We start from the raw sequence: 26,621 nt of genomic DNA, 5'->3' as shown, positions 1-26,621 counted from the left end.
ACTGCTGAGCTTGCCGAGATTTTCAAGGATGTTTCTCGTTCATTAGGGCATATAAAGCATATTTGATGCTAGCTAGTGGTTGCATACCTCACCCGTAGGAACTATCGCAATAATCTATCTTTGTTATCACGCGAGAACCTAATGCCAAGCTACTCGTTTTGACTCCATCTATCGTCCTTCAAAGACTACGCGGCAATTTGAAAGATAGATAACTTAAAAGAGGAGTCAGTTTTAAATTTGAGGAGACACGTTGACATTTCAGCGCATGATGGATCGATAGGAACGTGGGCTTTCATAGATCCTTATGATAGTAATGGGCTATACCACATGCGACGACTCTGTCCCACTACTCTCATCCTCCATCACCAAGTTGATCCAGAGACATCCGCCGATGCTTTCGACAGCCGATCTAGAACAGTGAACAATCTAATTTTTCTAGCATGAATTATTTAAGAAATGTGCTAATATCATGATATTCAGTGACCATCTTCGCATGAAACCCCCGCGCGCGCCAGATATCTATGACCAAGGCGACAAAAAGGGCGCAGAATTTGCTACTAGGGAGAAATCTTATGAAAATCCCGAAAAATTTGGCTACCCACGTAAAGAGAGAGCGGATAAAGCGGTGGATGAATATTGGGACCATATAAACATTCATTCTGGGGCAATGGAGTGGCAGCGAGCGCACGGAGTTTTATGGCGCGTTTCACGTGCACCTACTTCTGAAGGGAACAAGTCAGTTATAACCGCCAGGTATGTAGCTCTGAGCTATTCAAGAACGTCATTTCTGAGAGTTTTTCGCGATTCAGTAGTGTGCGGCAGTCAGACCTCACCAGCCAATATGGTTGGAAATTCATCAATCTCAAAGACTCGGCCTCCGCAGTGGCGCAGGATGAAAACGCACCTCAACATGTCACATCTTACACGTCTGTTCGCGATCGATCGCAGCGAATTTTGAAGGATGTGAATGAAAAGGCATTGGTAATTTCTGAGTCTTGGCCAGTGTGCAATACGATCTCTCCCGCCTGATAGTACGCTAAATCCTCCCCTAGAATATGACGGACGCCGATTTAGACGTTATGGAGATCCAAAATGTCACACGAGCCGTACTCAAGGCCCACATCGCGATGCTGGAAACGAAACTCGGCAGGAATCTCATTCGCATTGACACAATCGACGAAACCCATAATCCAGTGACCGAAGAGGATGCTATGGGTCTGGACGTGATCACGCTCGAATTGTGGGATAACGCAATGCCAAAGGAAGACGCCAAAGAGCCGCAGCTATATATCGAGTTCAACATGCTCTATACCCTGCTGTGGCCCGAGGGGTTTCGATCTGCTTCGGAGCTTGCTGTTGAACGTGTCATTGGCGTAATCATTGCGCCCCATCTCGAGCTCAAAGATTGTGAAACTTTGTCGTGCGTGCGACAGTGCCATTTTCATTTGTCGACACTGACAAGAGGTGATATTAGAGGACAATCTGCCAGGTTGTCTCTGATCCTTGGGTGTTTTAGCTCTTTTACTTCTGCCGATATATGCACAAAGATGCTCTTCAAGCCTCCAGCCGGTACCGATGACAATACCCCCCAAGGATACGACGATTTGAGTGTTTTGCAACCTGTTATACTTGGTGCTGAAGCGAAGCGGACACTCGGCAAACACATTGCGGAAGAAGAGGAACTCGATTCAACCCAACCCAATGTCAAAACGAATGCAAAAAGGAAGATCACAAACATACCAATGCATCGCGCCTCGGCTCAGCTGGCGTTCTTATTCCAACCAACCCTCAAAATTTTCATAGGCCATCTCTGCGAGCTAGCAGAGTCGGGTTCAGAAGATTATTTGAGAGAGAAGATAGAGGGCTGGGATTCATTGCCTCTCGAGGCAAGGCTGAAGGCGAAAGTAGTATGGTTCGATTGGACTACGGTGACGGTACGTGTCAGATGGTTTTCAAACACTGCGTCCCAGGCTGAGTGCGATCACAAGATCCCGGAATGGATGTTCTGCTATGGAATCGGATACGACTTCGCTGGATTTACGGTTTACAGCTTCCATCCTGCACTCTCCATAGAGAATGGAAGGCCCCACTGGGAATTTCACTGTTGCGAGATGGTAACTGGCTTCGATGAAGTGTTTCTGCATTATGATGCGCAGGACCGTGTTCATGCCGTGAAGACCTTACTAGCGATGCGAAGGCACTCCCACTTCCTTGCTCAAACCCTCAGAGGTCCTAATCAATTACGTTACCCGGAGGAATTCATAAAGGTGGCGAAGGAAATGAGCTCGGAGGATGAAGCAAAGAAGCGGACACAGGCGGAGACAAGGAAACAGAACCGAGAGAAGAAATCTCAGAGTGAGGGCAAAAGCCCGTCAACGAAAGCTGCGTCTTCAAAGGCCGAGGAAGTCATTCTAAATGAGGAGGGGAAGGAAGGTTCTTCACGATCAAAGGGAAAGCAGGTTTCACGGTCGCGCTCCTCGAGAGAAAATATGAAGCTCAGAACTATTCAAGAGGATGAAGAGGAGGCGAAGAAGGATTTCAACAGGAAAATAACCAAGCGAGATAGGGGAGGATCTGCGGAGGGCATTACGGGCCAGGGAGTGGGAAGGAGCAGGGGATCTACCTCGAACCCAAGAGGGCTACAAAGCTGAACGAACACAGCGAATACATTTCCACGAGCAAGGACAACGTGCCGGAAGGGTACGAGGCCCCGAAAACCTGGAAATCCAGCATGAACTATAAAGAGGACAGCGAAGGAGAGTCAGAAACCGGCGATGCATCGAGTGAAAGAACAAAAGAAGGCGATCCTAGCGGAGAATCGAGCGTTGAAGCGTAAAAATCGTATACGTACTTGTCTTTAGACAGATCATATCAATCCGTATGCATGCAGAGCCAAAGACGAAATGGCGACTAACAACAGTTTGTTGAAATGAAGACATCTGTGTCGGGACTATACACCGCGTCGTTGTCCACTGCTGGTCGTCGCAAAAATCTGTCATTGAGAGAAAAGGGATGAGCCTATCATAGAGGACCTGTTCTGAGCGTCATTACTGTCGTGCTTTGGAGGAGTCTCTGGTAGGTCGTTGCGCCGCGGTCGGTCGGTCGCCTTCAACAGCGCAGAGCGGAAGAAAATGATTGTGACCCGCTTCGGAGTCACTCCGCTTGCCGATGCTCTCACATTCTGACTCTCAACAGAAATCTCATATGTGTACCTGAGCTTGCCATCTGCGAAAAAAACCACAAAATCTTCCGTGTACAATCTTCGCAAGGCACTCGTCCGACAGCTATCATACGCTGTCCTTGCTACAGAATTCTAATTTGTTCGAATAGCGCGTCAGTACTATGCTGCCGGCTGAGACGAGCATCGAGTTCGATCTATCCACCGTGACTGCATTCCTTATTCCGCCCTCAAAAAGCTCTCGCCCGAGGACCGATCGAGGTTTCTCGTATTGGCTCAGGTCCCTTAATCTCTTCCAATCGACCCTCACCATGCTTTCCCGCACGTTCCTTCCCTACCTCGTGGATATGGTCCAGCCTCACCCGCCGCAGCTTGCACACGCTGTAGAAGAACGTTAGCGTGCCGCAAACCACAGTGCATACGCCCGTCACGATGAGCGTCGCCCGACTGGTGTCCGTAAAACGTCCACCTTGTGCCCCGATCACATTCGCCAGTGTCGTGATCACTCCTGCGAGTCCGTGTAGAAATCCCGGCCTGTTTTGAAAGGTAGGCGCGTGCTCAGCGACCAAGTGGCAGACACATCGAGGCTTACTGACAGAAATATGCCGTTGAGGAGCCAAATGTAATTTGCGCTCCACTTCCACCACAGCCAAACCATCCCGAATACACCAGCTCCGCAGCATATCCATGCTAAGATATACCTGCGCAATTGCCATCCAAGCGTTCAGCCTGATGTCAGTTAAAGAAATCGAGTTAACTCACAGAGGTACGTTGTGCACAGCGTGTAATACGTAGGCCTCGATTTGTTGAATGCCATCTACTCCATCATCCACCTTAATGCTCTGCAAACTCGCAAAGGTTCCTGGAAACAGGACAAATCCGGCGAGGAGTAACCAGGTAAAGAAACACGCCAGCAGGTTGTCGACGCGCGGTATGGTGTCCAGTGCGAGGAGCATCCTCATATATTGTGTCTGGACTAGTGCCAGATGTGGTGATGACATCCGAATGTATGGTGAGCCATCAGACGCGTCTTGTTGCGTATGGTGGTGAATTATTGTCATGATAGGCTTGGAATGCTGGAGAGAATGACCGAGAGCTAACATTAATGAGAAATGAGTAAGTGAGTGCCTTAGGATGAAAGTCGAAACTGCGAAGGATGCATCTGCACATATAGGCACGAGGGGTAGGCAGAAACGAAATTTCGTGCACCTTGATCCATATTGGCATCCTGAGTGTTCGTCGCCGTAGCCATTGGGGCAGTGGAAATGCCAGACTCTGTCGAAAATGAAACGAACACAGCGCAGGACGGAAGAGGTCTGGAGGAGGAGCATGTACTGAACACTCCGACTCTCGCTTAAGTTGCAGGCTTCTAGCACGGCTCGACTTCATCAAAGAGTATGAAAGCCGCCTTGGCACGAGAGACGCTTACGGAGGCATCTCTTTCAGTGTTATGAACCACGGTCAAACAGAAGGATGTCGAAACCTCAGGCTTGAGAGCCCAGAACATCAAGTGCCCCATGCCCAGAATGACTATATGATTGAGAACGGAAGAATGTGAGATAAATTTCACCGTCGACTATGTGCAATCTTGTAAGACGAAGCCCGCCAACGTATGACAGGCGGAGCGAAGAGTAAGCTTTCGCAAGGCCTAGGATGGTGCGCTCGTAAGTCGATAGAGTGAAGGAGCGACGTGGGGATCGTGAGATTGTGCTTGTACCAGACTATGGTAAGAAAGGAATACTGAACATCGTACTGGAATTTGGAGAGATGAGGACTGTCTACGGGACGGAGAAACCAGCGACATGGATTCGCGCTCATCATCACACGGCTCGCAAATCACGGAGAGCATTCTTTGCTTCTGCACTGGTGATACAGCTCCCAATGTGGACAGCAGGGGTGTGTGAATACTGAAGCCTCAGAATGAGCGTCAAAACGAAGCGAGGGTCCTGATGTGATGTAACCGAGCGATAGAACCGGCGAGGAAGATGTGCAGGCTCAATACGATCTCTTGGGCACGACGAACATGGATGCTTACCATGTCTATTGAGATGCGCATTCTAGCCATTCCAGTTCGGCCATCTGAGCTTCAGAATGTTCGACAAACCCCTCATACGCAGCATCCTTCGTCTCATGCAGTTACTTCGACTGTGCTTGGAGTTTCAGGAACTATTGCCGTCCAATCGGAGGATATAGAGTGAAGCTAGCCAGGAAGGAACAGACGATGGCAGACGAAAGCAAGAGATTAGAGCACCGTAGAGATGGAGAGATCAAAACATGATTTAGCAGGGCCTTGAGACGTAATCGCGGAAAGCCGGGGAACGAACACCGCACATTGCCCCCAAATATCCCCAAGGGATATTCGGGGTATATTAGCAATATACCTGGAATATACCTGGAATATACTCGTCAGGGAATATCCCTCAAATATCCCCCAGTCAATCCCAACTGGGAGATGACTCATCCATTTCGACGGTCACCTGATGAGTGCGCGTCGTCGGACAGCGTCGAGATTTCTCTTAAGTGCTCCCTTCGTCTTACTCTCTAGGAGCCTCCAGTGTGCACATATTTTGGTGAGTCTTTCTCCCACTGAAACATGTTTCCATATGCTCTATAGTTCCGGTTTTCTCATATAATCAGATCTAATGCCTGAAAATGCGGGATCAGAGCGCATATATGCGTCCATTTAGGGCGGGCCGGAGTGGGACTGAAGGAGATTGCAAGCACAGCCTACGACGTGTGTGCGGCAAGAATTGTCAGAACGGTGGGTATTGCGGGTGTGAGCGTGAACGTTGGATGGATGAGATCAAGGGTAAGCACAGGCTGAGCTTGGTGGCGTTGGCGTGGGTGCTAGCATCTGTGTTTCTCATGCGCATGGTGGCTCGGATTAGCCTCAGAGTCTGCGGTGCGCGCGCAAGTGCCAATGTCGTCGGGGCAGCAGCAGCAGCAGCAACATCAGTGAGGCCAGTGTTCATCTGGGCTCTCCGTGTCACAGTGCTAACCCCCCGCACGGCAGTACTGACCCCCGCACTACACCGCATTCTTTCCATTCCCCTCGCTCCCTGCACTCGCCAACCTTATCAAGCTGCAACCCTTCCTGGTGACCTTGTCTCTTCCCGCACTGATCTTCTCAGCCTTGATACGCATGCTCACCCCGCTTCTCCGCAGGATGCGCCTCTACGTTGCCGGCACCGATGCACTCGCCAGCGGCTGCGTTTGTGCGCGTGGCGTGCTACCAGATGTGCTCATGTTCGACAGCGCGGTGCCGCAGCCCGACGCACCCCCCAAAATGTACTCCTCGAATTCGAGGCCACGCGCGGACGCACCGCTCCCGCCACCGCAATAGATTCTTGCGTCAAGGTGCTGGTCGTCCCATCCCTGATGCGCGCCGTGGCTGCTTGCGTATGCGGGGGAACATCTAGCCGGGATTCGCACCTCTCGCCTCTTCAAGTATATTTTGTAGATCTTTCAAGCCTTAGAATTGTCGTGTAGCCTTCAATAGCATGTATTAGTTTTATGATTTGTTAATATATTTATTTCTCTATCTATGGAGCGCATATAAAGTGATTGGAATGATATCGAGCTCGAATAAACCCACAATATACTGTGAATATACTCAGTACCCAGGTATATTCACGGTATATTCAAGACATTACCTTGAATCGACCGTGAATATCCCCGGAGGGGAGGTGGGTATATTCGCGGTTGATTCCGGGTATATTGCTAATATACCACAGATATCCCCTGGGGATTATTAGGGACGATGTGCGGTGGAATGGTCAGGCCAGTCAGGGCCAATAGGACCCCTGAAAATAGGGGGGTATGCCTGAGTCACATTTTTGGTAAATCCTGAAAAAAGTTCAGACAAGTGAGCCAAATGTTGCTCAAAATATTCGGATTTGCCTCTGGTTTCTGGGCCAATATCCATAATTTTGCTGGATGGAGGCATCAGGCATCCCGGATGTCCAAAATGTTCGGATTACTGGGATCAGGCCTCAAAAGAGCCAATTTTTTGCCGGATAACATAGATCAGGCCTTTAAAGACACAATTTGGTTAGAATCTACATTAGAAAGTCATTTTTGAACTGATAATATACAAGAGAGCATATGTGAGAGTGTCTGTGAGCTATCCTATGAACTTTCCTTATTAGCAATATCTTGATTTGCCGCTGCATGCTTTCATCAGCGCCTCAATGTCTGTAACTCCTTCACTGCTACAGCAAGGTTCCGAGCATACTTATTTAGGTGTGTGTAGGTAACCAGCAATACTTCATTGAGTTAAAGATGTTGGCCATCTTGGTCAAAGGTTGGGGCACTTGGCATTAGACACAAAAGTGTGTCCGATGTGAAGTGCTCGTACTGGTAAGCTTGTAGTACCACCAAACACATGTGGATAGCTCAGAATGTTGAGGAATAAGACTGCTCGTATAGTTGAGCAGAAATATAAGACACAGCACCAATACTTATTGAGCTCTGTTGCCAGGCATGCGCTGCTGATTTGCCTCTGCCTTGTGAATAGATGGAGAAGACTGCCAATAAATGTAAGGGAGCTTGTTAGTGAGAGATAAATTATAATAGAACTGTCTTCTCACCCTTTGCGATGTAGAGACGTCCCTTGCTCAACATCTGGAAAACCACCCCTTTGTATTAAGCTCTAATTAGTTCTATTTATGCATAATTAAGAATGATTAGGATTAGACATTTTTAGCTTACCCCCCTCTAAACCTGTTCTAATTAGACATAATTTTCCTAAATTAGGAATTATTAGGATTGATTATAACTTCAAATTTCGGAAAAATCATAATAAATCAAGCATCACAGTTCTCATAGCCTTCTTATAAAGTCATGTCTATTAGAGCACTAGTTCAATACCTAAACACAGAATATACCTGATAACAAACTTGCCTTCTGCCAAAGTTGAACCAACAACCTCATGTATGCAAGCACCCAGGACAGATGCTCTAAGCCACTAAGCCACAAGGTCTAATATATAAACTTGGTAATCTAAATAAGTAGACATAATATAGGCAACCTCAACATCTCTGATTTTATTTAACATTTATCTTTCCTCTATCTTATAAATAAATAGGTCAATAAATACCTAAAAAGTCAGGTCTTTCAGGATTTAGTTTAAACACCAGCTAAGAAGATAATAAACTAATGGAAAATCGATAATACACTTTATATAGGATAAAAATAAATTATGGTACTTATACAATTTGGACTGAGAATGTGTATAACTATGATTGAGTGTAATATTCAATAGGACTCTACTAGTATAGACAATGCTACCTGAATTTGCAGATTTGATCAAAAACATGATTATAAATAATCAAGATCCAATAAGAGAAAGGGGTCTCCCAAACAGCCACTAGTGAGGTAGAGGGTGGGGATAAGAGTATATGTATGGCATGCCTATATATAAATAAGCACAAGATTGTTGGAGGTGATCTTAATATGCTTAATGCATATATTTTTTATATGGTAGGCAAATATATCATTCTGGCACCACATACCAATATGACTGTCTTTTCCACAGCCTAATAGCTAGAGGAAAACACCAAGTTTGAGCATCTTCTGTATATTAAGGCAATGAACAATACAATTAGTGCTAAAAATTGTAATATCAATAGTGATAATGATTGTGTGCTGCACAAGGCAGTATTAGCCACCATACTAATAGACATGGTCTATAAGGCTGCATATAGCATATCCCTAAGTCCAACCCACATGTTATGTCCTATAATAACCAATAGCAGGCATTGGCTAACAATGACAACTTTAATGATCTTGTGTGCAAGGACAAGGTACCTAGGTCTTCATAGCCTCTTGTGGCAGCTGCTAAGCTGCCAACAAAGTGGCTGGGGGGATCAATGCATATTTCTCTCTTTCTATATCCCTTATAAAAGCAGCTAGAAAGTCAGCAAAAGAGCTACAAGATAATGGTATAGGCATATATGAAGGAGAGTAATATGCTGAAATAGTATAGAATGTGCCACATCTTTACCTTCTCACTAATAGAGCAGTAGTACTTACTATTTCCTACTAATAATTAAAGACTTCTTAGTATGGAATTAGTGCTAATATCATAAAATTAGTAACCAATCCAATGCTCACAATATGTTGCTCCCAATTAGGAAATTAGACACCTTTAGATACTATTAACACTTTTAGATACTTTTAGACACTATTAGATATAATCTGGAGCTAATACAAGGGGGTGTTTTTCCAGATGTAGCTAAGTTGGCAGGTTCAGGATTTGATGAGCAGAATTGTGCACTGCCCATCTTGTGTTCTGCACACAGAAAAATTCCTTAATGCAGGTTCTGTGTTGAGAAGCTCATGGGCTCTTTTCTTGGTGCGTGCTTCTCTTTCCTACCTTACTTTGACTTTATATCTGACCGGAGCTGTGTGCACTCAATCTTGTATTCACTATCTGGCAATGGCTCTTGTCTAAGGACTTTTTCAGACCACAAGCAGCTGTTCATGATCCAGATCCACCATGAAGTGCCCAGCAAGAATACCATCAGCAAAACTATCTGAGTATGGCCATGGATGACCACGGATAACCAGTGCTGATCAGGCCATAATCGCCGTTGAACCTTGTCGTACCTATAATGGGTGATGAGCTATCTAAATCATGGTAACTTGACATACTATGGCCAATCCTGCAATTCTGGCCAGGATGGCCATATTCCTCGTGTCTCGTCACTCCTTGCCAGGTCTGGCCACATCCTACATACCGTACGATACATGACTATTATAGAAAGAATGACAATGCATTTCAGTTCCCACAAGAGTGAAGACATATTATCATGGATGGTATTTATGAAGACGGATTAGAAGAGCGCTTAGCGAACTAGTATGCATGATATACTATTACTGTGCGACTACTGTACTCCACCTTTTACTTCCCATTCATATTCCTCCCCGCTGTCGCCAGCCTCGTAGATCTTTGTGCCACTGCCTACTGAGCCCCTGCTCTTGTCTTCCTCCTCTGTGAAGTGCCTGTGACCGCAGCTGTCTTCTTGCGGGGCCGTGAGCTCGCGTTCTCAACATCTAGACCTTCTCCGCTGCTGGGCGACATACGTTTTGTGATCCCGTTAGATTGCGCCGGGCAATTCTCAACTATGGCAGGGTGATTGGTCTCAGGATGTGTCATGTGATCCGAATGGTCCATGCTTGCACTTGAGATAGATGTGGTAGGTACAGAGTCAGCCAGGCCACTCAAAACTGTTGCCGTGGGGTCTGGCACAACATGCAGAGGAGGTGTATGCATTGGTGGAGGGTGAGAGTCCACACTAATCCCTCCTGCTAATCCAGGTTGAGGAACAAGCGGCTCTGTATTGATGTGCAAAACGTAAGCGCAGCTTCGATAGAGAAGTTCAATGCTTACCAGGCAAATGATTGGACATTGCAAGGAGGGCCGGATCTATGGGCGGCTCGGCAGGTGCATCAAACAGAGGTGAAGATGGCTGGATGGGCCATTCAGAGTCCTCCATTATGGCTGGAGTTGAGCTATTGCTTGTACTGACATTGAAGTCTGGTAAGGTTAATGTAAGAGCCATTATCTATGTTGACTTGCCTACCAGCCTGAGCATTGGAACTCATGTTGTAAGTTTGATGCCTGGGCCATTTGTCGTGCTGCACAATTCTTGATCATTTGTAGCCAGTCGTCATCATCATCGTCATCATTGAAACCTTGCAAAAGGGCAGCAGCGCCGGACATTCCTTCCGGGTGACCATATAGTTCTCTACAACAAATGGGTATGAGTATCTTCTAGCATACAGTGAAATTTGCCTACTGGTTCATCCACTGTAGTGTCTCATGTGCCCAGCCATTTACCTCATCACCGATTGTTGAGTTGAATATCTTGATCACCATGTAATACAGAACGGAGTAGTCAAACTCGGCGACCACCCCCTTGCTGCTACTTGCATTCCATGTCATTGTACTGTTCATTGCAAAGTATACCTGTGTTTGATTGCAAGAGTGAGTGTGCATGGTGATCGATAGGAGAATGAGTAATATACCTGAACTACAAAGTATGCAATAAGTTCCGGCGTGGTACATGTGATTCGATGTTTATTTGCATTGCCGCTGCCACCTGGCTGAACTTTGGCAGTAGCAGATACATTTGGTCCAATGAGGATATGCCGTGCAACCTGGAGAGAACTTCACATGGGGAGAGCACAAAGAATGATGGAACTTACTCTAAGCAGTAATGGCCCTCAAAAGAGTCCCTCTTCAACTGTATCAGATGTGTAGTCTTCAGGCCTCTCATAAACGAAGGATGGCATGAACCGTGGGCTGACAACAAGACGGCCGTCCAGCAATTTTTCATGGGTACTACAGCCTCGTACTGTTATTTGATACCTGAAGATAAGCGAGAGAAATTGGCTGACATACCTGATTGGATCATCCTTGAAGAGGCGAGCGTATCATGCCAGTATGAGCTGTTTTGTGTACTGTATATGATTGAAGCCTCGCTGGGCCTTCGTATCGTAAAGGTCAGTCACACTGGGGGACCAATCCGGTATATATATCTTGATGGCTTCTTTGAGTGAATGAGCATCAGTTGCTTGGCCGTTGTTGGCACGCTCATTCATCTGAATGTCCAATGGTGATAAAATTTAGCATGAGGAAGGAAAAATGAGTAGAACAGATTGTACTTACCTCTTTAGCAAGTTTGAGCAATACATCTAAGTCCGGCATGTTGTCATAACATTCACGAAGACCTGGGATGATATCTAGGATCGTGTTAAAGATCCTCCAATCATTGTGATATGCATGGACATCTCTAGAAAACGGAGGTCAGTTTATTGGCATAGTAAGGGGGGAAGTTCACAAAAGTAATACCCATTCCTTGATTTTGCAAGGTCAGCAATGGCGTCAGCCTCATAGTCGTACTCAAGGTCTTCGTCAGACAGGTGTTCTATGATAGTGTTCCCATTGAGGAAAACCATTTGAATGTTGCAGTACAAATCCACCACCCATCGCAAATTGCGGGCGGGTTCAAGAAAAGCTTTCAGACTGTCGTTCAAACTGAGGCATCATTGGGTATCAGTAACAGCTCGGCCTCAGATGCAATGACACTTACACAGGACTTTTGTTTTCTGTTGTGGGTGGGTCATCAGACAGCGAGGCATCGTTATGATACGCTCCTGATGCATGTGAGCTGACCATCAACAAGGGCAGGGCAGTATTGTTGATTTGGGAGAGGAGGACAAGAGAGGACAAATCACACTGGATTAGAGTTCAAAAATTCATTGAATTGTGCCAAACAAAACACAAATACCAGACTCACCTCATGGTGGGCTGGATGTTCGAGTTCAACAGATTGCCGGTGACTGACCAGTCTGAATTCAGCCTTTTGTTTTCTACTTACAATCCTTGCCTTTGTGTGAATGGCAGCATGCGCAGGTTGTGGCACCTCTTGCCACATACCGTGGTCACTTAGTGCACATCTGAGCTGGTGTCCTAAGTTCGCAGAACTTGCTAGTGTGGCAAGTGTCAACCGTAAACGGTCATGGAAGACACAGCCCAGGAAGTATGTCAAGAAGCGAAGCGAAGGAGATGTGAATGAGGATCGGGGGATGCCCAATAACATAGAGGATGATGGGGGGGACTTACTGGTAATTACATTATCAAGTCCTTGCTTTATCGATGTTCGACACAGCACCTTGAGTTCCAGAGGCTGAATCATAATGTGCAGGAAGATTCAACTTCGGCTAGAACAACAGAGTCAGACGTGAATATACCACCAATCCAGGAAATGCAGAGAAACACACCGCTGGTCTTCTTGAGTCGCTCGGGGCGTTGTGTACGATTTCCAAAGCACCTCAGTGACTTCTTGCTGTCAATGGCAACCCCCCTAGCCCACATCCCTACTCGTCAGATTTTATCAAACCCCATGTCATCCAACAGAAACTCACCTCATAAATCAATTGTGCTGGATGACCCATCTGACGAGGGGCGGCGCATACAGCCAGTTGCCTGGATTGAGACAATGCCAAATGGATATAGGATATTTTGCTTGTATCCTTCGCCCCCCTCATCAAATCCTGAAGCCGGATTATCTCTAGACTCGGTTTGTGACTCACCAGGACTCGCCCTTCCTCTGCCGGCACCTGTTCCTTTGGTGGCGGCTCTTGCCCGAGCCGCTGTGCCAGCGTCTGTTTGTGACTCACCAATACTTCCAGACATTGAAACGACACCTACCCCTTCATCAGCAGCTCCCGCACAAGCTGCAGTACTGGCATCCTCCACTCCGCCATTTGCGAATTGGTCTTCTAAGCTCCTGCTGGGCTGGCACTTTTCTGGTTCCACAGTGAAGTCAGTGGGAGAGTTTGACAGGCTGGTGGAGATACTATCACATCCAGAATTTGATTTGAAAGAACTCTTGGGTGTCTCCTTCACTTGCGAGACAAAAAGATTGGCCAAACATTTAGCGAATCCTGAGAGTAAATTGCAAAACCAAGATGGCTGGCATTGTGCCTCAGTTGATATCCGCCTTCCCCCTGTCGGCAAACAGACTGTGAAACCTGAGAGCGAATCTCTGGTGTTTATGGTCAGTGGCATCTACCATAGACGCCTGGTCGACATCATCCAGGCCACCTACGCTGCTCCAGTATCTCACACATTCCATATGACACTGTTCCGCCAATACTGGCGCCCCACTTCTGATGCTCCACCTATCTTGTTGTATTCAGAGGTCTATTCATCACCAGGCATGATCGAGGCGCACCTAGAAATCACAAGCATGCCACGGATGGGACTGGACAACACTCATGAGCGCATCGTAGCGCCGCTGATGGTTTGGTCCGACTCTACCCACCTGGCCAGCTTCGGCACAGCTTCATTATTGCTGTTTTATCTCCTGTTTGGCTCACAGTCAAAATATACACGCGCAAGGCCAACATCGAAGTCAGCACATCATCTGGCATATATCCCCACTGTAAATTTCCATTGGCATGTGCTTAAGCGAGATCTTACTCACCCTGCATTTCTAGATACCCGACACAATCCAGGAGGCCTACATGAAGGTCTTCGGAAAGGCAGCCACGTCAGCAATGCTCAGGCACTGCAAACGTGACCTGATCCATGCAATTTGGTTGCTATTACTCGATGCCAATTTCATGGAAGCTTATGAGCATGGTATGCTCATTAAGTGTGGGGATGGCATTGTCCGTCGCATCTTCCCCTGGTTTCTGACCTATTCTGCCGATTATCCTGAGAAGTGCTTCTTCTGCTATTCAAAATGAAGATCCAGACTCACTGTGTTTTGTTGTTAGGGTTCTGCTTGCAAGCATTCGCTCACTCGCAAAATGCTTGTGCCCACGATGTCTGGTGGAAAAAAACCAGGTGTACAAAATAGGCTCCAAGCTTGATATGCGTCTGCACAAGAAGATGGCACGCCAAGATGACGCCCCACGCCGACATGCTGTGGAAGTTGCACGCAAGATTATTTACAAACAAGGCTATGGCATTGAGAGCACAGCTGTCGATGCACTCCTCGCTGATAAGTCATGGGTGCCCACCTGGGTTAGTCAATTGTATTGCACACCGGACCGGGTCACTAATCTACGCATTGATACATGGCAGAATGCATTTTCGATGAAGCTATCCAAGTATGGATTTAACTTCTACGACCTATTTGTTGTCGACCTCCTGCATGAGTTTGAGCTAGGGGTTTGGAAAGCCATTTTTACTCATCTGCTGCGCATCCTATGGGCCGCTGCAGGGACAAAATACAGGAATTGAACAGACGGTGAGTGCTAACTGGCAATCTTGAGACCAAGACAACAACTGAATCGGTATGGTCTTCATAGGTACCGGCAAGTCTCTTCGTTTGGGTGGGACATAATCCGGCTGTAGCATACAAATGTGTCGGCCATAAAGAAACTTGCAGCACGGGATTATGAAGATATGTTACAGGTAACAATCATGTTTGGCATCCCTGAGAATTGGAGGGCTAATGCTGAATGGATGGCAGTGTGCCATTCCTTGTTTTGAGGGCCTACTTGAGGAGCCGCACAACCGGATTGTGATGGATTTACTATTTGAGCTTGTGACATGGCATGCGCTGGCTAAACTTCACCTCCATACAGACACTACACTGAGAATATTTGAGCAGGTCACCACGTCACTGGGGGCCCTCATACGCAAATTTGTCCTCATCACATGCGTGCACTTCGACACCAAGGAACTGCCCTCTGAAGAGGCTGCACGTTGTCGCGCTCGCACATTGTTAGGCATCAAATAGTGATGGTAGAATGGAGGGCAGAATATCTGACTAGAAGAAAGAAAAGAGAAACAACCTGGAAGGGACAGGACATTTAATTCCGATTTTCTACATATTTTTCGAGTATTTTACCACTTAAACTTGATTTCCTATCCCTTTTCATACTTATAATTCGCTTTTGGGACAGATTCCAGAGCCTAGGGTCTATTTCAGAAAGGGCTAGACCATGGCAAGACAATAAGGAATGGAAAGAAAGCAGTGGAATCTGGTAGAATAGAAGGGAGCTTTAGTAGAAGGATGGAGAATGTTTAGGAAAGGGGCAAGGTCTAGGGCATTCCAAGCTGAAAGGAGGGGAAGGTTCTGAGCAGTTCTGAAGGAAGCTGAAGGAATATTCTACCACATTCTGAGCCTTTCTTTTACTTTCCTTTCTGTTCCTCTGCTTTCCTCCTAATTCTTTTTATTTCTACAGCATTCTTTGTGACTCACAATGACTCTACTCAGCCTGTATATACTAGGAAGGAGATTCCCACTTGAAATAGTATATAAGGAGGCTGAATGTCCTGCTTCAGGCAGAGACCATCTCTCCCTCTTACTTTTACTCAGTCAGTCAGTGCCAGTCAATAAGTTCTTTGAGTGATATCAGTTGGAGATAAGCTGCAAGACTTGTAGGGATACTAGACGAACTAGTAGCTCGCCTTCAATCTGTGTAGCACCTCAGCAACTTGAATCACAAAGTTCTTAAGCCTCTCCTCATTATTCTCAGCATTTACGGAGTATTGTCTTTGTTAGTGGTCCGGCACCACTTCAGAAATTCGCTAAATAGCTCAAGATATTCTCATCGTTGCCTATAACTGTGACCAACATCTGTGTATCGTGCCAACACCAGAAGGTATCATCTAGAACAGCAATCAAACGAACACTAGGTACATCCGGAAAAACAGGAAACCCCGATCGTATCTAGGGGAGAAACCATTCCTCTCCGCGACATAATTGGAGCCCACCGCGAGGGGGGTATTGTTGCCGACATTCTAGGCTATATACCTTCACATCGTTGAGGTATTTTCACACAGAAACTATTATTTTATCGAATATTCTTTGGTCACTAGTCAGTCATCAATACATTCATCATGTCTCAAGGCTTGCAACCTCCCACAATGGGTGGTGGTCATAACATCACTACAGCACCTACCAACCCCATCATCAATACCGCAGAATCCATTCTTACCCTACCTCTTGTTGGAAACAAGAAAGCACCGAAGAAGTTCACTGGAGATTACAGAGAAGTCTCAAGGTTTATCAGACACTTTGAAAGGTTGTGCCAACAACATGACATCACTTCAGACCAAGACAAGTGCGAGACTATTAGACTCTACTGCTCTACAAGTGTTGTTGAGTTCATTGAAGGATTGAAGTCATTTATTGATGGACAGTGGGATGCATTGAAGAAGGATCTAGAGAAGTACTATGATGCTGCTCTCTATACTCAGCGTTTCAAGAAGAAGGATCTTACAGAGTTTGTGAAGAAGACCAAGTACAAGCGTATGGGAGACCTAGCAGCATGGTGGAGATATGCTAGAGATTATATCAAGATTGGTGGATGGTTAAAAGGAAAAGGTAAGATTACTGAAGATGAATTGAATACTTACTTCTGGGCAGGTATTGGACGTGGTCTGCGGTCTAGGATTGAAGCAAGACTGCTTGCATCTCAGCCCACTAGGGATAACTCTAAACCCTATCTTATGAAGGAGGTATCAGATATTGCGGAAAAAATTCTGCAGAGAGAAAAATTCGACGAGTATGTGGAATCGGATGACAGTGATGAATTTGGAACAGATTGGTCTGGCGATTCAGAATCTTCAACAGAAGAGAGCACAGATGAGGATATCAGGGTAGTCGAGGCAAGGAAAGCCAAAGCAGAGAGGAAGAAGAAGGAAAGTAGGAAGAAGGTTAGATATGAGAGGGAGCATCAAAGTCGCATGAAGGAACCAAGAAGTGGGGAAGAGCGCAGACCAAAAAGAAGAGGTACACCACCTCCTTCTGCTGCGAAACTAAGACAGAGTGAACAACAGGACGAGATTGAAGAACTCATCAAGCAAATGAGCAAGATGAACATCAATGATCCAACTTATGGCTTAGTCTATTATAGGGCATTAAAGCTTGATCCAACAGTTGCGGCAGTCGTGCGGGCTCCTAGATTAGATACACCTCCACCATCAATCTTGCCAGATCGTAGAGCTCCTGCTAGAGAAGCACCACCCCATATGATGTCAGGAATTTCTCAGCCAAATTTCCCACCTGCTAGACCACCAATCTCTGAAATGATTTGCTTTGGCTGTGGTGAAAAGGGCCATGGAATTTCAAACTGTGCTAAAGTTGCAGAACTAATCAAGGATGGAATGCTTGCTAGGGATAATGGAGGAAGACTTACTCATGGAAATGGAGCAAGAATCCAAAGATTCAATGGGGAATTCATTATTCAAGCTGCTGAACGTGAAAGGAATCGATCAACTAGAAGTAATCTGATCACCATTGATGGAGGTTCAAGCACACCCAATCATCATTCCTATCACACAGCAAGGTTCACTTCAGATCTGGATTCAGAATCTGATTCAGACGCAGGTTCAGAGGATGAAATCTATATGGTACAGCAGACAGAAGGCAGCTTATGGGATGTATATCCAGTCGAAAGGACAGAGAAGACTCTGCACAAGAAAAGAAAAATGGAGTTTGACGGAGTATACCCACCACCCAGAAATAAATCTCAAGCTAAAGAGAAACAGAAAGAAAAGGAAGAAATTCCTAGGCCGATCGAAGTAACTAGAATTCCTGGAGAAAAGGTTGGTCATCCTCAGAGGTGGAAAGGTAAGGAACCTGAAAGAAGAGGAGTGCAATGGGAAGAAACAAGAGGAAGGAAGGAAGAAGAAGAAGAAGAAGAGGAAGAGTTACCTTCAATTAAAGTGCACCGCGATAGTGATGGAGCAAGAAGAACTCAACAAACTGAGGGACCAGGAAGTCGGGCAAGTATGCCTGAGAATGTGCTACCACCAAGAATGATGGAGCCAAAACGTAGAAAGGTGGAGATCACACCAATAGAAGAACCAATGAGGTTTGATCCCAACAATGATGACGATTTTATTATGGAAGATGCTACACAAGGTACTACAAAAGAGGACAAAACCAAGAGAAATCCTGCTAAGAAGAGGACACCTCGGCAGTCGGTGATTTCCACTATCGTAGACCCTATGGCAGTGCTCGGACAAATCTTGCGGTCACCAGTTCAGTTGCCTGTCGGAGATATTTTAGGCTCGTCAAAAGAACTGGCTAATCTGCTTACCAAAAATCTGCGGCCGGTTACATCTTCGGAGGTAGAAGGAAAGTCTCTGATGGCCAAAAGGGATCAACAGGAAAATTCAAAAGGAAAGGAAAGAAATACCTTGGAGAATGAATCGACAGATGATCAGTCGCATAGACCATTGATCAAAATACCAGTTGAGATCAATGGCATAATTCTTGAAGGAATATTTGACACTGGTTCGAACATCAACATAATCAGTAAAGATGCTTGGCAACGAGCTGCGCGTTGGCCGATGAATATGAAACGAGGGATAACAATGAAAGATGCAAACGGAGGTGAAGGTTACTTACCGGGAATGCTAGCAAATGTTCCGCTCCGATGCGGGAATATTCAAACGCGTGCCGATTTATTTGTGGCGCCGCATGTGTCGTTTGAGCTCCTGCTTGGTAGGGCCTGGCAAGAAACTAATCTAGTGGCTCTAGACGAATTACGAGATGGTACTTACCTTTTGTTCAAAGATCCAGGTGATCCGGACGAAATTTTACACCAGTATTTTGTGGGACCGCGTCGGGGCCCGAGTGTGAGTACCACTGGTATAAATGGAGCTGCCAAGAATAATAAGATAGGACAAGTCAATAAAGTGGATGCAGGGAAGGGAATAGAAGTAGGGGACTCACCGAGTGATAACAACTCGAGAACGGATCGAGAAGGGTCGAGTATGGGCGAGAATCAGCTAGAAAAGGCTGGAAAGGAAGAAAAAGAGTTAGCAAGGGCAGAGGAACAAAAGAAAGTATCACAGGACCGGATGGAGGGACGCGTCACCGTAGGAGCGAGAATTGAAGAGAAACGCCTAGAAATAAAAGCAAAAGGTATAAGTAACAGGATAGCTAAAGAAGAGGACGTACCGGCATCCCTTTCCACTATGTCTGGCACCGCAGAGATACGCCTTGACTACATACCGCTCGTTGAGACGGTCGCAAACCTACCGCTCCCAACGTGGGATGGAGGCGTGAGGCAGACAGCGCTTCAGGCTATTCAGCAAGCGCTCACGGAAATTGGATACCTACGGCGTACTCACCAGCTCACTGACCAGATTTTGACCTCACCTTATTCTATCGCTCTTGATGCCGGTATTGAGAACGGATATATCTATCATTCCTCGATCATGCTACATGTTGCTCAGCTGTCTTCGCATCCCGGGGAACCTTTGTCGTTACGGATCGGCCATTCGTTCGTCAAGACGTATTTTGGATTGTCGGGAGGGGTGTCGGAAAGGGTTGAGTACCCTACGCTTCGAAGCCAGGTACTGTTCTTCAATACGGAAAATCCTGTGAATAGAATTGTGAGCGGACAGCTTACTGAAGAAGAAACGCACCTACAGGGTAATAATACGGCGCCGACAGGCATTCACGCACCTCCGGTCATTGAAGCGATAGAAATCGACTCACCAGCTCCAACTCTACAGTTACCGGAAGACAACGAACTTGAGGACCAGGAGCGCGAAGGACCTATGGTTGGACCAGTGTCAGTACAGGCAAATGAAGGGATAGGGTCGGTGCGTTTTCAGAGGCTGCTTGAGAGGATCGAGGCGATTAGAAGGGAAAGGGAAGGAAGGGTTTTGAATGAAAGGGATGGAGACTGGATGGAAGGTGACGAGAGGCGTCAGAATATAGGTCAGGGGGACGGACCTTTCAACGATGGAACCATTGATCCTGGACTGCTCATGGCAGAAATCTCAGAGCCTCCTTTTCATCGGCTTGTCGACTCCTATAACTCCACTCCTGCTCCGAACAACTCTCGCGAGGCATCGGTCTTGCTCTTGGAATGCGCACCAGCTAGCATGCAGAGAGAGCCGGTAGCGACGAGGGAAGGATTCCTGGAAAACAGATCAGTAGGACAGAGGGAAGAAGAAGGGACTCACAGCTCAGACGACAGGCAGGCAGCCGCGTTTGTTATGGCGCGTGGGGAGTACGCTTCAGTGGATTTGAGAGATCAGTATGGAAGGCAGGCCGCGTTTATCCCTTCATTAGCGGCACCTGAAGTGCTTTCAGCCGGTGACGACCAGCCTCAGTTCGTCCGTAGGGGAAGCTTTGTCGAGGTGGCCAGTACGGGTGAAGTGGTAGCAAGGCTTGACGAGGCACCGAGCAGTTTCCCTGATGCGGGGTACCTATCCGACATCGCTCACACACATCCCGTTACTTTCTTTGAACTTGCGGATCAAACGGTTGTCGGCTACTCACCTAATATGGTGCCGAACATCCCTATCTTTCCTTTTATCCCTGGCGCTTCGTACTTGCCGGCTCTAGCTCATGCAACAATCGCAGTGGTTGTCTTCTGGAGAAGAAGGATCCAGCGCTTGGTCCTGCGAGTAAAAAAGAACTTTGAAGAACGGGAGGAGGAGGCGTCAGAGGAGGAAATAATAGAGAAGGACTCAGAGGTCCAGAGGGAATTAAAGCACCCGTGTGTTATCCATCTTCTTGATACACCTGGAAGTCACTCGGATTTTGCAAGTTTGCTGGTGCATCCACGAGACTGGAGCCCACTCTTCACGGTGGAAGAGGGCGCATTCTTCAGGACGACCATCGATTACTTCAGGCTCGTTGGAAGGTGGGATTTTGCTGAGGCTCTGCATACGCTGCTAGGACTCCATTTTGCAGATGACGACATTATACGGTGGCTAGTCAACAGCAACCTCGCGGATCCACAGCGCAGCACTCACCAAGATCTTTACGACAATTCCTTTCGGCGCGCAGAAGCGAAGGTCCACGCGCTCATCCTGCGTGAGGATCCCTGGTATGCATACCCTGGGGAAAATTCTTCAGAGGTTAGTGAGATTGATTAGGGTGCGAGTGTTCTGTTATTTCATGCTATGCCTCGTTCTTATTTTCTTTTTACATGCAGCATCCGAGTTTCATTTTTTCTATCACCCAAACCTTGTTTCTTCATGCTTGATCGAATTTTGGTTACACTCATATGTGAGTTTCCTATATGTTCAAATTCCTGAGGACCATAGTATTCAGCTCGGACCTATTGAGGGCACATCTCGAAATTTCTCAGTAGCACTTCCATATTTTGTCTGCTCAGTCATTTTATGCCTTCCTTTCTGCTTCAGTATGTGTCTTCCTTACAATGATTCTGATATGATAGTGGACTGCTTGATGCTTTTGGCTTATGCATTCGGTCTGTGTGTACGATACAACGATTCTGCACGTTTTGAGAATGGGCGATTTATGCTCGCATTGATCGGATTGGGTGGCGCGCTTCTTTTGAGCCTACAGGGCATTCATTTTTCATTTACAGCAGGCTTGTATGCTTGGTTTTTACGGGTCTGGAGATGCCCGCATATTGTAGAGCAATGTGAACGCGTCTACAGCTATGTCGACGAGAAATCAAGCTCACCAAAAGCTCAGTCCAAGGAGCCGGAACCGGTCCGAGTGGCACACGTGAACGTAGTGGCGGCAAATCGGAATATGCCGAGCCAGCCTGAGAATCAGTTCTCGGGTACAATGTATAAGCGAGTCGATCAAAAGGTGAAGCCAGTGGCTGGAACATTTCCGGAGTTTGCCCGAGTCACGAGGCAATTCCCGGAAGATCCCTTGCTTAGTCTGCCGGTTTTGACTCCTAATCCTCCGGAATTCAAGCCAACAGAAAGGATTTCAGAGGAGGGAATGAAGATGTTGCTTATTAATGAGGAAGGATGGCTTTGGCCAGAAGAAATCAAGTTATTTCAACATATTATGGTGTTAAATCAAGAGGCGTTGGCATTCAAAGAAGAGCAGAGAGGGACTTTCAAGGAATCATATTTCTCTCCATATATTATTCCAGTTGAACCTCATACACCATGGATTCATAAAAATATTCCCATTCCTCCAGGAATCAAGGACAAGGTTATCAAGTTACTCAAAGACAAAATAAAGGCAGGAGTGTATGAACACAGTCAATCGGCATATCGGTCAAGATGGTTCTGCGTCTTGAAGAAGAATGGAAAACTCAGGATTGTTCATGATCTTCAGCCATTAAACAAGGTTACTATTCGGGATGCAGGACTTCCTCCAATTGTCGATGACTTTGTAGAACCTTTTGCGGCAAGAGCTTGTACTACAGTTTTTGATTTATTCTGGGGTTTTGACGGAAGAAAAGTGCATACAGATAGCAGGGACCTGACAGCCTTTTTGACTCCTTTAGGTGCTCTCAGGCTAACTTCGATGCCAATGGGATTTACCAACTCGGTTGCAGAATTTCAGAATAGCATGGTTTTTATTCTGCAAGACGAAATACCTGATAAAGCAAACATTTTTGTAGATGATTTAGGGATTTCAGGACCAGAAACTACCTATCCTGATGAGAACGGTAACCCAGAAGTTCTAAAAGAAAATCCAGGAATCAGGAGATTTATTTGGGAGCATGCAGTTGATGTTCATAGGATTATGCATCGAATGAAGCACGCGGGCGGTACCTTTTCACCAAACAAAGCGCTGTTACGCTAGAGGTGGCTCTAAGTGCCGAGCACAACACTAAAACAACCTCTAAGGCAGGGGTGCTGGAGCTAGTATCTGATACACAAGGAATTGTAAGTGATGACTTTAGAAATTGAAGGCGTACTGAGAAGCAATCGGGGAGTGTGAGATTATAGCGCCCGAACGGTTTCGGGACTGCGCCGAACACCGACCGAACGTTCGGTCGGTCGTGTCGGCGATGCGGTCGGTAATGAGAAGGTAGTGTCGCGACCGACAACTACGTGCTTCAAGAGCCACACGGGACTCTGACAATATACGAGGGAGGACGGGGGGGTACGAGCGAAGAGACGAGTACGAACGCGAATGAGGCCGAACGACGAGGATGACAAGTTTTTCGGAAGTCGACGAAGACGATTTCGATGGTTGAGACGAGTGCGAATGAGCTCTGAACTGTGGGGTGCGAAAGCTGGTTTATTCCAGAGTTGTATGTAGGTTTTTATAGTAAACAGAGCCCCTAAGTAAAATATTAAACAAGAAATGAGAGTAGATGTCGAATGGGCGCCAAGCCCCAGCGATCAGAGAAGATAAGAAGGTAGGTGAGATGTCCATATGGGTTCCGAAGGTGATAAGGTAAAAGGTAATCAGTGATGTCGAAATCCCGAACGTTCGGGATCCGTCGCCCGAGCGTAGGTAGCAGGAACAGGCGTTGGAGAGCCAATGAAAAATAAAGAAGAGGTATCGTACGACCAGGGTGGCCAAGCAATGGTGCAAGATCGCGTTTGACCGACCATGCGGAAGTCGGGAAGATAAACGATAAGGACCGACCGACTCACGGAGGACATCGGCCGATACGGAATACTGGCTCCGATCTCGTAAACACTTATCGTAACACTCCTATGCGGTCATGGTAAGTACGTGAAGTGTGGGCGAACTGACCCAAGTGCTGCCGAACGTCCTTCGGTGGCTTGTCGTCGGTCGGGTAGGGACCGACCGTGTTCGGTAATAGTCGGCGTCTTCGGTACTTGTCGAGCGCTGTTCGGTATCTCCCCAAAGCTTCACGAATACCTCCCTCGGACCCTAGCGCGGGTGCATGCTCATCATCTCCTCCCTACTGAAATCCTGACTGTCCTCAGTCAGTGGTCGTCGGCTATGAGTCGGAGCGGGAAAAAAATGGTGTAGAAAATGTGGTGGCGTGGATGTGGGAAAGAGTTGGTAACAAGCGATAGCGTGGAAAGAATAGCTGTGGCGTGGAAAATGGAGCGGTGTGGCAAGTTTCGTGGGAAAAAGATCGGCTATGAGCGGTGGCGTGGAAAGGAGTGGGTGCGTGGGAGGGATGTGGCACAGGTGAATAATCGGCAAAGAGATGTCGTAGAAAGAACCGGGTCGGCGCGCAAGAGAGACCGGAGCTGAGTCGGCAAAGTCCTGTGGCGTGGCAACTGATTAGGTGAGGAAGTGGCTAAAGCCTAGCGTGTCCCAACTAGACGGTGGCGTGAGAGCGTGTCGGCAAGGCGCGGTGGCGCGTATCGCAATTACTGCCGCGCGCAGTGGCTCGTGGCTTTGTCAGGTGACCACAGTCACGTGCCGATCGTTGATTCTCCAGCGACCAAGTCCCTCATCGCCGCTTGCCTACCGCTCAATTCCTTTGTCTCTTCCGACATGTCAGCCCTCCTCTCCGCCCTGAAGACGAAACTCGGAGAGTATATGCTCTCCCTTCCGGATGGTGCCGCCGAATACGAGGACTACGAGGCCTGGGCGCGAGGTTTCGCCAAGCGAGTGGTAAGTCGGCTCTTTTCTCTTGTCCCTGCTGCTCGCTGACGTCTTTTCAGGCTGTTTTAGATCGCTCAGCGCGTGGGCAAGACCTTCCCGAACTCGCCGACTGGATCGCCGAGGCCGAGCATGGCCTCGACCACATGGCCACCGATGACTGGCTGGCCTGGGGAACGCGTATCCTACCGCAACGGGCGGCGCACTTTGCGACGCAGCAACAGCGACAAGCGGCCGAAGCACAGGCCCTGGAGGAGGAATCGGCACGGGTCGCCATTGCCGAACGCGAGGCTGAGGAGGCTGAGGCAGCGCGGGCTGCTGCTGCCTTGCGTATCGCCGAAGATGATCGTCAGCGGCGCCGGGAGGCCTTGGTGGAGGCCATGTTCGATGGATCGATGGATCCGGAAGAAGGGGACCGTCAAATGGCCGCCCTAGAAGCAGAGTCCATCCTACCCTTCCCCCTTTTTCTTCGCTCTCCCTCTCCTTCCGCTCCCGTCGTGTCCTCTTCCCATCCCGCTCCTTCCGTCGCCGACTCGCTTTCTCGTCCCGGGTCTCCAATCGCCGATCCTGAACTCGCCTCCGCGACCGCCGCTATGAACCGAATGAGCGTGGATCTGGTCGCGTCCACCGCCCCGACCGATGCGAAGGGCAAGAAATCGGCCGCTGCTGTTATCGTCGAGTTCGCGCGCCAACAGACGCCGACTGCTGGGCGGGTTGTGCTTCCTCTAGGTCCTGGCACAGGCCGAATGTCGACGGTTCGTCCCCCGATGGAACGGAACGGCGCTGGTAAGGTTCTTGAGGATCCTCCTGGACTACTTCCTGGTGATGTCTTGGTACGTCCCCTCCCTCTTGCCGCCTCGTCCTGATACTGATCTTCTTTCGTTTCTAGGCTGACTATGCCTGTCATCGCTGCGCCGACAACTTCACCACCAGGGCGTTCCGTTGCTACCTGAGGCCCGGCCAAGTATCGTGTATCAAATGCGCCGGGGAGCGGAAGGGTTGCAGTTTCCAGCCTGGGTGGACATCAAAAGACAAGGGAAAGGGGGCGTCGAAGGGGAAGGGGAAGTCTACCGGGAAGGCGAAGTCGGCTAGTAAGGCGAAGTCGATCGAAAAGTCGGTGGAGGAGGGGCCATCCCGCCCAACAAAGAGACGTAGGGTGGAGGTGCTTGTTCCCGAACGGTCGGTCGGGGACAGCATCGCGCAAAACAAAGGTAAGTTGTCGTTCGGTAAAGTTTTGGAGGGGCTCATCGCGATTTGTACAGCCGCTCGGACCAGGAAGCCGGTGAAGCGCCTGCCGGTGACCACCCAGGCTGTCCCTTCCTCTTCTCATCCTCCTCGCTCCCGTCCGTCCGTCATTCCCTCCCTTTCCAACTCTTCCCGTCTGTTGCCGACCGTTGCGCAAGGCATCGCTTCTGAGATTCGGTACCGGATTGCCGTTGCCGAGGGTTCGCGTGCCTTTCTGGCGCGTTCGATCGCGATGTGGCAGGCCGAGCTAGAGTCCCTCGAAGCGCGTTCGGGTCCTGCGACTTCGGACATGGTGATGGTCGAGGATTCGTCGCAGTCGGAAGGTTCGGCGATGTCCGAGTCGGGGGATTTTGTACCCAGTGAATGAATTCAGGCCCTTGTACAGTAGTTAGAATGTAAATAAAAGAAAAAAAAACTGTCCTGGATGAAATGTGACGTTC

The 26,621-nt window shown here is 47.7% G+C and overlaps 13 protein-coding genes across 13 annotated transcripts; 9 read left to right on the top strand and 4 right to left on the bottom strand.

The window, feature by feature from the left end:
• Positions 1-807: 807 nt before the first annotated feature.
• On the top strand, positions 808-2,651 carry HETIRDRAFT_329216 (uncharacterized protein; the record flags this gene model as incomplete). The annotated part of the gene is made up of 4 exons (XM_009553481.1): positions 808-1,002; positions 1,053-1,420; positions 1,475-1,934; positions 1,989-2,651. Coding segments are annotated over 4 exons (1,686 nt in total), but the record flags the coding sequence as incomplete, so codon positions are not given.
• A 757-nt stretch (positions 2,652-3,408) lies between these two features.
• On the bottom strand, positions 3,409-4,179 carry HETIRDRAFT_53139 (uncharacterized protein; the record flags this gene model as incomplete). The annotated part of the gene is made up of 3 exons (XM_009552873.1): positions 3,409-3,712; positions 3,775-3,879; positions 3,941-4,179. 3 exons carry the CDS (start codon positions 4,177-4,179, stop codon positions 3,409-3,411), a joined length of 648 nt encoding a protein of 215 aa, XP_009551168.1.
• Positions 4,180-6,098: 1,919 nt separating this feature from the next.
• On the top strand, positions 6,099-6,521 carry HETIRDRAFT_455326 (uncharacterized protein; the record flags this gene model as incomplete). Its single annotated transcript, XM_009553480.1, has 3 exons — positions 6,099-6,133; positions 6,192-6,275; positions 6,344-6,521. The coding sequence occupies 3 exons, from the start codon at positions 6,099-6,101 to the stop codon at positions 6,519-6,521; spliced, it is 297 nt and encodes a 98-aa protein (XP_009551775.1).
• Positions 6,522-6,974: 453 nt separating this feature from the next.
• HETIRDRAFT_412054 (uncharacterized protein) lies at positions 6,975-7,263 on the top strand (the record flags this gene model as incomplete). Its single annotated transcript, XM_009553479.1, has 1 exon — positions 6,975-7,263. A coding segment is annotated over one exon (195 nt), but the record flags the coding sequence as incomplete, so codon positions are not given.
• A 310-nt stretch (positions 7,264-7,573) lies between these two features.
• Positions 7,574-7,801, bottom strand: HETIRDRAFT_174949 (uncharacterized protein; the record flags this gene model as incomplete). Its single annotated transcript, XM_009553478.1, has 2 exons — positions 7,574-7,704; positions 7,768-7,801. The coding sequence occupies 2 exons, from the start codon at positions 7,799-7,801 to the stop codon at positions 7,574-7,576; spliced, it is 165 nt and encodes a 54-aa protein (XP_009551773.1).
• Positions 7,802-10,065: 2,264 nt separating this feature from the next.
• Positions 10,066-10,677, bottom strand: HETIRDRAFT_106279 (uncharacterized protein; the record flags this gene model as incomplete). The annotated part of the gene is made up of 3 exons (XM_009553477.1): positions 10,066-10,202; positions 10,265-10,516; positions 10,572-10,677. 3 exons carry the CDS (start codon positions 10,675-10,677, stop codon positions 10,066-10,068), a joined length of 495 nt encoding a protein of 164 aa, XP_009551772.1.
• A 940-nt stretch (positions 10,678-11,617) lies between these two features.
• Positions 11,618-12,882, bottom strand: HETIRDRAFT_422261 (uncharacterized protein; the record flags this gene model as incomplete). Its single annotated transcript, XM_009553476.1, has 5 exons — positions 11,618-11,785; positions 11,853-11,976; positions 12,036-12,221; positions 12,277-12,422; positions 12,484-12,882. 5 exons carry the CDS (start codon positions 12,880-12,882, stop codon positions 11,618-11,620), a joined length of 1,023 nt encoding a protein of 340 aa, XP_009551771.1.
• Positions 12,883-13,185: 303 nt separating this feature from the next.
• HETIRDRAFT_328118 (uncharacterized protein) lies at positions 13,186-14,939 on the top strand (the record flags this gene model as incomplete). The annotated part of the gene is made up of 3 exons (XM_009553475.1): positions 13,186-14,133; positions 14,189-14,415; positions 14,471-14,939. The coding sequence occupies 3 exons, from the start codon at positions 13,186-13,188 to the stop codon at positions 14,937-14,939; spliced, it is 1,644 nt and encodes a 547-aa protein (XP_009551770.1).
• Positions 14,940-15,059: 120 nt separating this feature from the next.
• HETIRDRAFT_242215 (uncharacterized protein) lies at positions 15,060-15,408 on the top strand (the record flags this gene model as incomplete). The annotated part of the gene is made up of 2 exons (XM_009553474.1): positions 15,060-15,113; positions 15,172-15,408. Coding segments are annotated over 2 exons (291 nt in total), but the record flags the coding sequence as incomplete, so codon positions are not given.
• A 1,166-nt stretch (positions 15,409-16,574) lies between these two features.
• Positions 16,575-19,333, top strand: HETIRDRAFT_422259 (uncharacterized protein; the record flags this gene model as incomplete). The annotated part of the gene is made up of 2 exons (XM_009553473.1): positions 16,575-19,239; positions 19,266-19,333. The coding sequence occupies 2 exons, from the start codon at positions 16,575-16,577 to the stop codon at positions 19,331-19,333; spliced, it is 2,733 nt and encodes a 910-aa protein (XP_009551768.1).
• Positions 19,334-19,637: 304 nt separating this feature from the next.
• Positions 19,638-21,557, top strand: HETIRDRAFT_106277 (uncharacterized protein; the record flags this gene model as incomplete). Its single annotated transcript, XM_009553472.1, has 1 exon — positions 19,638-21,557. The coding sequence occupies one exon, from the start codon at positions 19,638-19,640 to the stop codon at positions 21,555-21,557; it is 1,920 nt and encodes a 639-aa protein (XP_009551767.1).
• Positions 21,558-22,221: 664 nt separating this feature from the next.
• HETIRDRAFT_53141 (uncharacterized protein) lies at positions 22,222-22,455 on the top strand (the record flags this gene model as incomplete). Its single annotated transcript, XM_009552874.1, has 1 exon — positions 22,222-22,455. A coding segment is annotated over one exon (234 nt), but the record flags the coding sequence as incomplete, so codon positions are not given.
• A 2,373-nt stretch (positions 22,456-24,828) lies between these two features.
• On the top strand, positions 24,829-26,548 carry HETIRDRAFT_455323 (uncharacterized protein; the record flags this gene model as incomplete). Its single annotated transcript, XM_009553471.1, has 4 exons — positions 24,829-24,948; positions 24,999-25,769; positions 25,826-26,147; positions 26,199-26,548. The coding sequence occupies 4 exons, from the start codon at positions 24,829-24,831 to the stop codon at positions 26,546-26,548; spliced, it is 1,563 nt and encodes a 520-aa protein (XP_009551766.1).
• Positions 26,549-26,621: the final 73 nt, after the last annotated feature.

Source organism: Heterobasidion irregulare, assembly GCF_000320585.1.
Source record: "Heterobasidion irregulare TC 32-1 unplaced genomic scaffold scaffold_11, whole genome shotgun sequence".
Classification (NCBI taxonomy): domain Eukaryota; kingdom Fungi; phylum Basidiomycota; class Agaricomycetes; order Russulales; family Bondarzewiaceae; genus Heterobasidion; species Heterobasidion irregulare.
Note: the sequence above shows the minus strand (reverse complement) of the source record. Positions and strands in the feature narration are given on the sequence as shown.